This window comes from Lactuca sativa, chromosome 6, assembly GCF_002870075.4.
Source record: "Lactuca sativa cultivar Salinas chromosome 6, Lsat_Salinas_v11, whole genome shotgun sequence".
NCBI classification, from domain to species: Eukaryota; Viridiplantae; Streptophyta; class Magnoliopsida; order Asterales; family Asteraceae; genus Lactuca; species Lactuca sativa.
In genome coordinates this window covers 193,120,924-193,133,713 of record NC_056628.2, presented here as the reverse complement: position 1 = coordinate 193,133,713, position 12,790 = coordinate 193,120,924, and the positions used below count along the sequence as shown (strand labels likewise).

General features: G+C 41.1%; 1 protein-coding gene across 1 annotated transcript; it reads right to left on the bottom strand.

The window, feature by feature from the left end:
• Positions 1-10,896: 10,896 nt before the first annotated feature.
• LOC111879666 (proteasome subunit beta type-3-A) lies at positions 10,897-12,783 on the bottom strand. Its single transcript, XM_023876129.3, has 7 exons — positions 12,632-12,783; positions 12,004-12,185; positions 11,750-11,857; positions 11,570-11,659; positions 11,343-11,427; positions 11,126-11,220; positions 10,897-11,023 (listed from the first exon to the last, which is right to left on the bottom strand). Exons 1-7 carry the CDS (start codon positions 12,635-12,637, stop codon positions 10,975-10,977), a joined length of 615 nt encoding a protein of 204 aa, XP_023731897.1. The 5' UTR covers positions 12,638-12,783; the 3' UTR covers positions 10,897-10,974.
• Positions 12,784-12,790: the final 7 nt, after the last annotated feature.

Sequence of the window (12,790 nt, the reverse complement as noted above, 5' to 3'; positions counted from 1 at the left end):
GTTTTTTTGTTTGTTTGTTTGAGTTTGATATCATCGACATACACATCTATTACTATTAATTAATTAATCTCATCTGCGCATATGTGACATGATCACACTTAAGAGAGACATGTGGTCAAGAAGTTCATGTCGAACAACACTAAATGTGAGTAAATAAGGATGATTTATCAAATTATTTAAATAGTATGGGTGATCAATGGTATAAATTTTCTTGGTATCAATGAAACACGTATGACTGGTTTGATTTGTTTATGATTTAAAGTCTTTAGGGAAACTATTAGTTTAATTTTGCAAACTTAATGCAAAGGGTATATTTGGTGGTATTGTTTCTCTTTGGGTTCCCTCAGTTTTTATTAAGTCTTAGTTGTTTTATACCGAAAACATGATAAGAATAGAAGGCGAATGGGTGTTTTGTAAGGTTAAATGCTTTATGGTTGACAATTATTCTCCTTTAAGTGAAGTGGATAAGAGAAGTTTGTGAATTTACTTGACGTTTTTATGCAGTCTCATCCAACGTCTAATATTGTTTTTGGTGAGTTTAATGCGAATGATTTCTCTTTTACTTGAGTTAGTGCTAACGGTGCTAAAATGAGTAAACTTGGCATGTTTCTTGTATCAAAAGGTCTCTTGAATAACTTTCTGAGTATTGTTTGTAAGGTGTTGGATAGAGTTTTATTGGATCGTAGACTGATAATTTTGAAACGTATGGTGGTGGATAAAACCTTATTTGAGCAAGCAACCAATAGTTTGTGAGTGCATTCAAGAGCATGTTATAGTTTTTAATGTATTTAAATATTTCAAAAGTCTTTTGAGTTATTTATGCTAAGTTGATTGTTTGCATCAGATGAAATTAGGAGGATTTGGATAAATCACTAGTTTTTTCATTTATGCCATTCGAGAAAGTTTGGTCCTTAGTGGCTTTTGGGGTTTGAAGGTCCTTATTTTTTTTTTTATTTCAAGATAGTGTTGACCGTGCTATATAAACATAGTACTTTCCTTTTAAGCAATATTTTACTTATTGTTTTTACTTATGTTAATTTATTTTATGATGTTTTATTTGCTTCACTCTTAGGTTAGCTATCTATTAGTATTGTTTCATATTTATTAATAATTTTGCGGTATGTTTAGGTCTTCTAATCAACCTCTATAAAGTCAACACATGTCATTTTTATCCATTCCATTACATCTTTTTTCTCTCATCTCCCATATCGATTTCAGCTATACAACTTTTTTCTTTATAGTTGAATTTCCTTAATATACAGAGTTGTGTCTTGTGGGTTTTTCTCCACAAGAGTCTCTGCTTATAGTTATATTATGCAGTGATGAGACTATGTTATGGGAAGGTGGGTCACTTGACCCACCTAAAATTAAAAAATTTATGATAAATCATATACAAAAAATATTTAGGACCTATCTTAAATATTTTGAAGAATCTACCTTAATGTGTTTGTTAAAAAAAAGGAAAAAAAAAGATATAAACTAAAGACAACAAAATGCATATCATAAGTGGGATTAAGTAGTCCCACGTTAACTCAAAGAAAACAATGGTTAAGGAGTTTTTATTATAAATAAATGCTTATTCTTTCACATTGTACAACATAAGCTTGCTGATGTTTAGTTTAGACCGATTAACACCAAGTGAATTTTTCTTTTAGTAAAAAAATGAAGGTATAACCGATTCGGCTTCAGTCATTTCAACAATAATTTTTATACATATTAAAACGGTTGTTTTTCTTGGTGAACCGACTCGATTGGATCCATTTTTTTAACTGGTCCGACTTTTAGTGAACCACTTTGTTTTCCATTCTAAACTTGTCACTGATATTGTGGATATTCTTATTTTGCTTATTGTGATCATCACATATGTAACATCTACGTATGTTTTCTATGAGTATTTTAATGTACAAAATAGCCCATTTTGTACTAGTGTTAAATCTTTTCAAATATTAAGAGTAAGAAGCGAGTTTGAGACATTGCTGCACAATATTATGGAGAAGTTTACATTGTAATTTTGTTTGGTGTCATATAACTTACTAAAATGCAAGCCTTAAAAGTGAAAAGTCCAATGATTCATAAAAATAGTTATGCTAAGTAGTTAATGAAGAATATAAATTACTTAACATTTACTATTACTAAAAGAAAAAAAAACATATTTTTCCATTTTAGTATTATCTACAATACCAAATACCTTCACACTCAACAATTTATTAGAAGATTGGGATACTTTGTGGGTGTTTAAAGAAATTTTCCGGATCAACTTTGGCCTTGATTCGGATCAACTTCTTGAAATTGTTTCTCTTCCAATAACTCTCACCCCAAACACTTGCTCCTTCATAACTAGCACTCCCTACACCCAAATCCAGATCCATATAGTTGGCATACACCTGTCTCGGGTTCTTTGTCACATAAGGCGTCAATAACTTTTCCATCCTTCGCAACCAAGCTATCCTCCTGGGCGACATAGGGGTTGTGTCCGAAGGTTGATCCACGAAATTGATAGTACTGAGAAACTGATACAACACCCTGACTCTATGAGGATATGGAATTGCTGTCTCTGAGTACTCAGCCATCCTCTCGCCTAAATGATTGATCACAAAAAGCCCCGAGCCATCGCTTTCTAAAAACCTTCTCCAAATCTTTTTGAGCCCACTGATGGGCAAGGTTGTAGAACTCGTTACTCGACACCTGTTCGACCGACTATTGAGTAGCGAGTACTCAGATTTGGTAATTCATGTAGAAATATTTTTAAGAAAATTATATATGTCAACATCATAAGTTAAAATCAAAAGTTGATTGAAATATATAACAAAATTAGATATATGTGAATATACAAAAACTGGAAAATACTAATTAATGGTGTGCCTAGGGCAGCATAGCAGAACCGCGTCCAAGCCCTAGAGCCGGGCACACCAGCCAGGTTCAGCCCAGCAGGCTCAGCGCCCGCTGGCGCCCCCGGGAGCGGAATGGACAGATGGAAGGCTCGCGTCCGCCAAGTAACGCTCCTTGCTCCAAGACAAAAGATACGATCAGGAGACAAAGGGCAGGATCAGAGCATTACCGTCGGAGCCAATGAGAGCGCTCTAGCGGTTGAGGGCGCACGACCCTCCAATCAGCGCCTCTGACCTTGTCTCCTCCAAAAGTGATTCTGTCTGGTAGGGACCAGGCAGGAGCGCTAGGTATAAAAGGATGTGCACACAAGACCAGCAAGGTAAGCTCTCTAACCAATCCTGAGAGAACAGACACAAACCCTAAAGTCATCCTAACTTGACCGTCGGAGCGTTCTCCCGGGAACCCCTCCCGGGAAGCGGTTGACGACCCTTGTTCTTTGTGATCTTGCAGTTATAACCAGGCAACCGAGGAGATCTCATCCCAGAGTCAGAAGCAAGGTCTCATCTGGGACAAAGTTCCATCATTTGGCGCCATCCGTTTGTGAGACGAAGAACACAAACAAAAGCACGAAAGCAAGCATCAATGGCGTCCAACGGTAGTGAGGGATGACCAATTAGTCCCATACGTCCCATGACGACGTTGGACGAAACGCCACTGCCTACAGCGACCAACAGGCCAGTTTTGGGCGAAGGAAGTTCTACAACAGCCGCCGGAAATATTTCGCAACCGTTGTTTTCTCAGCAAGGAACAACTCCGGTGGAGCTACTTTCGCCTACACAGCTTCAGATGCCGCCGTTCTTTGCGCCGCCGCTGCAACAAGCGCGAACAGTTCACTCAACTGCACCCCCGTCGAGCCATATTCTCAACCTTTCACCGTCATTCGTAACACCTACATCGTTCCAGACGACTGGTGGACAGAGTTCCACAACGCTACTACCACCATTGGCGCAAACCATGATGAACCATTCACCACCCGTCTATTCGACGGTTGGAGCATGGACTGGACCGACTATTCCCTCAAACAACAGCTTACAACAGCCGATAATGATCAAACCTGTTACATCCATGCACCCTTTCTCCACTAGCTATCCCCTTCAGCTACCATTCCAGCCATACCCCTTTTATGGACCAAGTTCAGGCTACCTTATGCCCCTACAGCATGGAATGAGTTCTCAATACCGGCAAGGGACGTCGACTGCTCCAAACCAGGATGGTTTTTCCCGGAGCGTAACATCTCCGTTTGTTAAAGAGCTGTTGGATTACACCAAACACTGCAAAGCTCTCGACGCTTAAAATGTATAATGGGACTACCGACCCAGATAGCCACATTGATACATATGAATGGACGATGACGTCGCTAAAGCTTAACGAGAAGTTTTGGTGCACATACTTCCGGACGACGCTCGATGGCATCGCCGGCACATGGTTCAAAACGCTACAACCGGGCAGCATTTCAAACTTCGCTCAGCTCAAGTACCTCTTCCTCACCAACTTCATGCAACTACGTAAATAGAAAGGCGATTCTCATTCAATTATAGGCTGTAAACAAAGGGAGGGGGAGACTGTTCGAGAATACTTTACAAGATTCATAAACGCTACGCTGGATGTACCGGGGCATGACGAAGGACTCATTGCTGGTGCTTTCACATGGGGACTCCTGCCTGGGCCCCTCTCGCAAAAACTCATGGGAAAGAAGCCTCTAACACGAGCTGAGTTGAAAGAAAGAGTGGAGCGATACCTACGGCAGGAAGATGGTGAAGCAGCCAAGCAGGCCTACTTGAATGCTATGGCGACTAGACGTCACCACCCGACCTACACGGATTTCCGGGGGGGGGGGGGAAGACACTATGGCCAAGCAAGAAGACCACCGCCACGTTTCCGACCATTTATTAAAGACGACAGACGGGGTTGTCGCCCAGAAGTATATGCAGTGTCTGAGAAACAGCAGCCAACCAAGTCGCCTAAGAGTCGGTACTGTGAGTACCACAAAAGCAAAACGCATGATACAACTAGCTGTTCGGTACTAAAGAAGGAGATGGAGGAGAAACAACTTAAGGGAGACCTGGTGGAGGTGGCGCGAAGCCTACGCGCCAAATTTGATGCTGAGAATGCCAAGGGTCCACCTTGCGAAGGAGTTCAAACCAAGGAGATATTCATGATACGCAGGAAAAGAAGTAGGGAGGAACAGCGAGGCGAGCAAGTCATTGTTAAACCATCAACACACGCGCTCACGTTCTCCATACAGGATCCCCGGCCGGACGGCTGAAAAGGTGACAACCCTCTGATAATATAGACATCCATCAAAGATGTGACTATCCATAGGGTCTATGTCGACACCAAGAGTTCAGTAGACATCATCTATGAACATTGTTTCCGGCTCCTACCCGATCGCTGGAAAGATAATTTGCGACCTGCGACGGGTAGGCTGGTGGGATTCACCGACCACAGCCTGTGGCCGTTGGGCACGATCCACCTCCCCTTAACAATCACTAGCCACGACAAGCAGCGGAAGAAGACCGCCCTGATAGACTTTGTGGTCATTTGACACTCGGCGGAGCACAACATTATCTTAGGAAGGACTGCCCTCTTGAAGCTAGGGGCTGTACCTTCAACCATGCATGGGATCATGAAATTCGACACACCAAAAGGCGAAGCCACGATTTTGGCCACCCCGCCCAGAGAATTGCGATGCTATACAGTTATGAAGCCAGCAGAAATAACCAAAGGGCCCAAGAGGCCCAGGGGCAATCCTGCAAAGAGGAAGGAGGTAATCAATGAGGGATACCCCAACCAGCCGGTCAATGTTGGAAGCGACCTCCCAAGCCACACAAGAAGAGCACTGGTCGATCTGCTCAAACGCTACAAACATGTATTTGCTTGGATCCCCACGAATATGGTGGGGGTAGAAAGGAAGGTCATTGAACATAAGCTAATGATCAAACCGGAGGTAAAAGAGGTTAAGCAGAAGAAGCGGGTACAAGGAGGAGACCGTAACAGGGCGATCAATGTAGAAATGTCTAAGCTGACGGAGGCCGGAATAGTAAGGGAGGCGATGTTCCCAACGTGGATTGCAAACCCAGTTATGGTCCGCAAGCAGGATGGGTCGTGGCGCATATGCATCGACTTTTCTGATCTAAACAAGGCATGCCCTAAGGATTGCTACCCACTCCCGAAAATCGATCAGAAGGTAGAGTCGCTACAGGGATTTAAGCTAAAATGCTTCTTGGATGCATACAAAGGGTATCACCAGATATTGATGAGCAAAGAAGACGAAGAGAAAACAGCCTTCTATACAGACCATGGCACGTTCTGCTACACCAAGATACCTTTTGGGTTAAAGAATGCAGGGGCAACATACCAGCGGCTAGTCGACTCGATATTCGCCAAGCAAATTGGAAGGAATATTGAGGTATATGTAGATGATATGGTGATTAAGAGTCCAAATGAAGAGAAGATACTGCAAGACATCGAAGAGACTTTCAAGACATTAGAGGTGGCCAAGATGAAACTAAATCCAACCAAATGCACGTTTGGAGTAGAAGAGGGGCAATTCTTGGGCTACTATGTTACTAGAAAAGGCATCCAGCCCAGCCCGACAAAGGTCGACGAGTTCATCGAGACGCCAACCCCAAACTCTCTTAGAGATGCACAAGGTCTGAACGGGAAGCTCACAACTCTAAGCAGGTTCATCTCGAAATCTGCCGACAAGGCTATGCCACTATTCCACACCTTAAAGGGATGCATCGAGAAAAACAATTTCCAATGGACGGATGAAGCTGAGAAGGCGCTCCAGAGAATCAAGGAAGCACTGCACAAGCTGCCGACTCTGGCAACCCCCATCCCTGGAGAAACATTACAAGTGTACCTTTCAACATTAGGAGAAGCGATATCATCGGTATTGGCTGTGGAAAGGGAAGGGGAGCAGAGACCGATATACTTTGTTAGCAGAGCGCTACAGGGACCAGAACTCAACTATCCCACGTTGGAAAGATTGATGCTGGCACTCATCTACGCTGCAAGATGATTAAGGCGATACTTCCAGGCACATCAAATCGAGGTACTCACAAGCTACCCCATTAAACAGATCTTGCTTAAGCCGGAGACGTCGGGTCGGATGGCCAAGTGGGCAATTGAACTGGGAGAGCACGATATAAACTACCACCCAAGAACGAGTATCAAAGGGCAGGCGCTGGCTGATTTCTTACTAGAAATTCCTAACGGAGGGAACCCGGCGAAAGAAAAGGTGTGGGTAGTTGAAGAGGCCCCTACCGGCGACGGTTCATGGACCCTATACACGGACGGGGCGTCCAGCAGGGAAGGCTCAGGGGCGGGGCTGATGCTGACCAGCCCAGAAGGAGAAGAGGTAACCTACGCCCTCCGTTTCGACTTCCATACATCGAATAACGAGGCGCTGCTTGCAGGGTTGCGACTCGCCAAACAAATGGGTGCGAAAGCTGTAACAACACTAACCGACTCAAGGTTAGCAGCGAACCAAGTCAATGGGAGTTTCGAGGTAAGAGACCAAAGAATGGGAAAGTATGTAAAGATGGTAAAGCAAATGGTAGGATCATTCGGCCAATTTACAATCAAGCAGATACCCAGAAGTGAGAACAAGAGGGCAGACGCTTTGAGCAAGCTAGCGTCCACTTGTTTTGATCACCTGTCAAAGAAAGTTTTAGTGGAGGTGCTCCAGGAGAGAAGCATCGATGAACAGCAGGTGAACACCTTGACCCCCGCTGGACCCACATGGATGACACCGTTCCGGGAATACCTCTAGAGAGGAGTGTTGCCGGATGACCATGATGAGGCCAGAAAAATACGTATAAAGGCGCCCTCATACGCAATGGTGAACGGGGAATTATATAAGAAGGGATTCACGTCTCCATGGCTAAAATGTGTAGTCAAGCCAGGGGGAGAGAGATATTGCAGGAAGCACACTCAGGGCAGGTAGGCGCACACGAAGGGGCAAGGGCTTTGACAAGAAAGGTGCTACGGATGGGGGTATACTGGCCGACGATACATCAAGACGCGGTAGAAGTAACCAAGAAATGTTGGGAGTGTCAGTCTTACGCCCCAGTCCAGGCGAAACCCCCGGCACCGCTAAGCAACATATCCAGCCCATGGCCTTTCTACCAGTGGGGCATAGACATAGTGGGTCCATTCCCAGAAGCACCAGGGAAGTTGAAGTATATGGTGGTAGCCGTGGATTACTTCACAAAGTGGATTGAAGCTGAGCCACTGGCATGCATATCTGGGAGGCACATGATAAAATTTGTGTGGAAAAACATCATGACAAGATTTGGAACACCTAAGGTTCTCATCAGCGACAATGGTTTGCAATTCGCTGAGAACCCATTTAGAGAATGGTGCACCGCCAAAGGGATAAGCCAACGCTTCACATCAGTGGCACACCCTCAAGCGAACGGTCAAACGGAGATGTCCAACCGAACCATTGTCAATGGGATCAAAAAGAGGTTGGGCAAAGCAAAAGGGAATTGGGCAGAGGAGATACCAATGGTGCTATGGTCATATAGGACTACACCACGGAAAAGCACAAAGGAAACCCCTTTCAGCTTGACATGTGGGACCGAAGCCATGCTCCCTATGGAAGTAGCAGTGAATACGCTAAGGGTGGCCAACCAAGATGAGGAAAGCAACACACAAGACCTGAGGATAAACTTAGATATCCTAGAGGAGAAACGTGAAGAGTCGGACAAGCTGCGTATAAACATGCAACATAAAGGTATTACAACCAAAGGGTAAAGGAGAAGGCCTTCAAAGTGGGCGAGTATGTCTTGAGGAAAAATGAGGCCAGTCGGGCACAACCCCAGGGAAAGCTGGGCCCAACGTGGGAAGGCCCATACAGGGTCACAGAGGCAAACAGGAACGGGGCATACTTGTTAGAGACGATGGAAGGAAGGCCCATTCCAAGAACATGGAATGCTAGGAACCTAAGGAAATATTTTTTTCTAAGGAAGAGGAAAGATGTAACCCTATTTGGTTGATGTTCCATTGAGTATGTTGCACCCTAGAGTACTTAGAGTACGTCTATCCATGCTAAGTGACATGAGAATTGATACTCAATGTATTTCTATGTTTAAAGACATGAGTTTAGTACTCGACATATATAGAATTTCATGCATAAGTGACATGAGCTTAATACTTAGTATATTTAAAAAACCCGTGGTTAAATAATAATGCAATTGCTGATCTCTCATACTTAGTGAATAAATGTTGAAAATTTAAGATATATACATAGTAATAATCACACGTGTGTGTGTGTTAAATAATAAATCGTTAAGTATATTATACACATTAATCACCAAGTTGACCGGGTTTTACAATACTGCTCAGTTCAGTAAGGGCCGACCGGGGAGTACTCGGGATTCTACAACGCGCCTCGGTAAGTGGAGAGTAGTGAGTACTCGGAGGAGTAATCGGAAAACTCAACGAGTTTTACAACACTGCTTGTTGGGATTGGTGTCCGGACATAGTTTGATTTACTTTTGTTGTTAAGCTTGGATATGGCGGATCGTTTTGTGATAATTTCAGTTAGGGTGGAGCTTGGGAAGCCCCAAAAAACTGTTGTTGATTGGACACTTGTCATTTCACAAATTTCTTGTGTAACACCCAGCTCTGGAAATGTATTGTCCAACAATGGAAGCAATGTGTCGATTGTGCCCTGATAAATTCCTTCGAATAAAATTCGTATGTTTTTTATACGTCCACGTGTACAGACCTCATGTTGGTGAAATCAATCATTACAAATGGAACATCAGAAGTGTAGGAGAGGCCCTCGAAGTCATGTCCCCCGCTTCTGATCTTGATCTCATAGCCATATTTCTTGGCGCAGAATAGAGTAGTTTGGATTAGTGTTACTTCCACAGGTGTCACGATGACAGAGGGTTTAGGAGTGGAGGGTTTAAGGAGCCTAATGTTTTGGACAGCGACTTGCCAAATGGGTAGGAAAGAAGCATTGATAGGGGTGAAAATGTGTTGAGAAATGGAGGTGACATTGGTTGAGTTGGATTGTATGCAACTTATGAAATCTTTTGAACCATTAAGGGAGGATATATAATGATGCCATTGAAACAGAAAAGGAAAGAGTTAGAACCAAGAGGAACATAGAAGAGCTTAGTTGAGACTTCATCATGTTTTGTTGGGCATATCTATGGTAATTAATAGAATATTTATACAGAGAGGAGAGATAATAGAGGTGTGTCCAAATGGGGGTTAATTATAGTTTTACCAAGTCCACGTTTGAAGATTGACTTACCGTTTAATTTGTCATTGTCGTTGTAAACAGAAGTTAATATTGAAAACATCGATTGCAAATATATATACGACAATTAATCTCATTTTCAAATAAATTTTAGCAATAAAATAAAACAAATGGTCAACTCATGGATTTACTACTAGGAAGTAAAAAAACGTATATATTATAAGCATTGTAATACTAGAAAAATCAATCTGTTGCAATATTTTTGGACATATCAGTCTGTTAAAATGTATAAATTATCAACATGATGAAGAAAATGTCTATACTTCTACTCTTTTAAATGCGATTCTTTAACCTCCATTTATATATAACTATTTCTCCACATTTACAAGCATAGATACTTTTATTATTTAAATACATATTTAGACTTTAAAGCCTTTATTAGTTTTATCAACCTATAAGTTTAAATTACTTTTATGTATTCATAAAATGAAAATAGATCTACACATTTATGCGTGTTACATAAACCGCGAACAAATCATATATGTTATTGTAGTGTCTGTGACTCTGTTCTAATCCTCTCATAGATATTTTAATACATTTCTAATTAAGATAAATAATAATCATCATATTTTCAAATAGCTAATTTGTTTAAACTTTAAACCCAATGACTGAATGAGAAATGCATATAAAATTGCACTTAAAAGAGCATATACTTGGAGAGGAATGAGAATGACTGAAGATAAGCGTTACACAACAATACCATAAAAGTCTGAATATCGATTAACTTTTAAAATAAGCCACCAAATACAATTGAAATCCAAAAAGTTCAAGGGCTAAATAGGATTTTTTTGATAAAGAAAACTCTAATCCATTCTTCCTTTCAAGATCCTTTCAGTCACTTCAGTTGGTGTACTGCACCAAAAACCATATCAATGTCTTACACTCTTATATTATAAAAATAAAAATAAATATAAATATATTTAATAAATAATATAAAAAGATGTAAGAACTTACACAAGGTACACATGTCCTCCCCAACCACTCAAACAATCACGGTCTACAGATGATAAAAGAGCTTGGGAGATGGTCTCAAACAGCTCTTCATGTTCCTGCATCATATAACAAACAATTACATCATATTTGAAAAATATAAAACACCATTTTCTCAAATAACTTTTAAATGTGAAACTTATTAACAGCATAAAGATATATAAAGAATAAAGAAATGTACCATGTCAGGCTTGAACATTGACTCACAAGCACCATAAAGAGACTCTGAAGCAGTTCCAGCCACCACAAAATCTTTTGCAAGCTCTCTATCATTCATTTCCCAAAAACAAATTAATGTGTGTCTCGATTTACCATTTCAAAGAAAAAGAAAATAACTTTTCAAGAGTCTTAACATTTACTATAAAAGTATGACTAAAAACAGATCAGATGTATAAAAAGTAGACCTACTTTGCTCCAATTGAGTCCATTGTGCAAATAAATGGCTTGTCATCATCTCCCAATCCAGCAATCACAGGTTGACAGAAATAAGGACCAAACCTACACATAATTTAAGCTTAAATAAATCCAATCAATCTAACAATTATATAATTTTAGTAATTAATTCATTTACAGTTATTATATTCTAACCTTTTCTCATACAGAACAGCAGAGACAAGACTAGCAAAAGTTTCAGGCTTCATATCTCTTTCTTCCCGAAGTTGATACAGTTTGTGGCGAAACACAAGTCGCTGATGACTACAATAAGAAAACATCATGAAAACATAAGCTTCGTATTATATCAGGTGTCATGATCAAAGGGCTAGGGTTTGAGAATAACAAGATCAGTTGTCATGATCTTGTTATTGAGAAACGCTAAATCAAGGACTTTGAAGAATGCTTACAGTGTTTGAGCATCAGAGCCAAGACCGGAGAGACCCAGAAAGAGCTTATCATGGATCTTGAAAATTCTTTGGAAATCAGTTGCGATAGTTTGAAGCTGGACCCCTAGTCTCCTATCACTGGCGATAGCAAAGCAATTTTTTCCGACCATGGCCACCAGGGCGCTTCCATTGTACTCAAAAATCTGGAACAACAAAATAGATTAACCTGTAAGTCGAATTTTAACAACCTAAGAAAATTAGGGCTTCAAAGCATTTGATCCATATTAGAGTAGTGAATGAGTCAACTTGAACAATTTTTTTTGGCTATACAAACATTTTCACAAATAACAGTAATGGCGGAATACCAATTCAAAATCGATGAAACTACATGACGGATACCAGGATGATTAAAAGCGAAGAACAGAGATAGAGTGACAGAGGTAAAAAAAAAGAAACGATTCATCATCTGTTACATCTACCGAATTGACAGACTCGTTATTTCAGATAAATTCAGAAGAAATTTCTGTGCATACATAAGAAGGAATCGAAGTGATTAATAGGACGATTTCCTACCCATGAGAATACGAGGCTTTTGTTCTGTAAATTACATATTGAAACAAGTAATGCGTTTGTAAAGAAGAGAGCTTACCGACATCGAAAGGGGAGAAGATGATTTGGTGAAATTGAAAGAGGATTTTGTGTAGCAGATCGGAGAGTTCTTCACCTCGGAGGCTTTATGAAAAAGTGAGTAGCTTGGAGGACCGGCTACCCTTCTGATTATAAGAAATTTACAAAAGAGACCCTTAGA

What these genes read in the sequence shown, in the direction of transcription:
- LOC111879666 (XM_023876129.3), bottom strand. An exon ending in CAATGTTCAAGCCTGACATG is followed by an intron (nt 11,221 to 11,342) that starts GTACATTTCTTT and finishes TATATGATGCAG; the next exon opens with GAACATGAAGAGCTGTTTGA. An exon ending in GGAGGACATGTGTACCTTGT is followed by an intron (nt 11,024 to 11,125) that starts GTAAGTTCTTAC and finishes TTTTTGGTGCAG; the next exon opens with TACACCAACTGAAGTGACTG.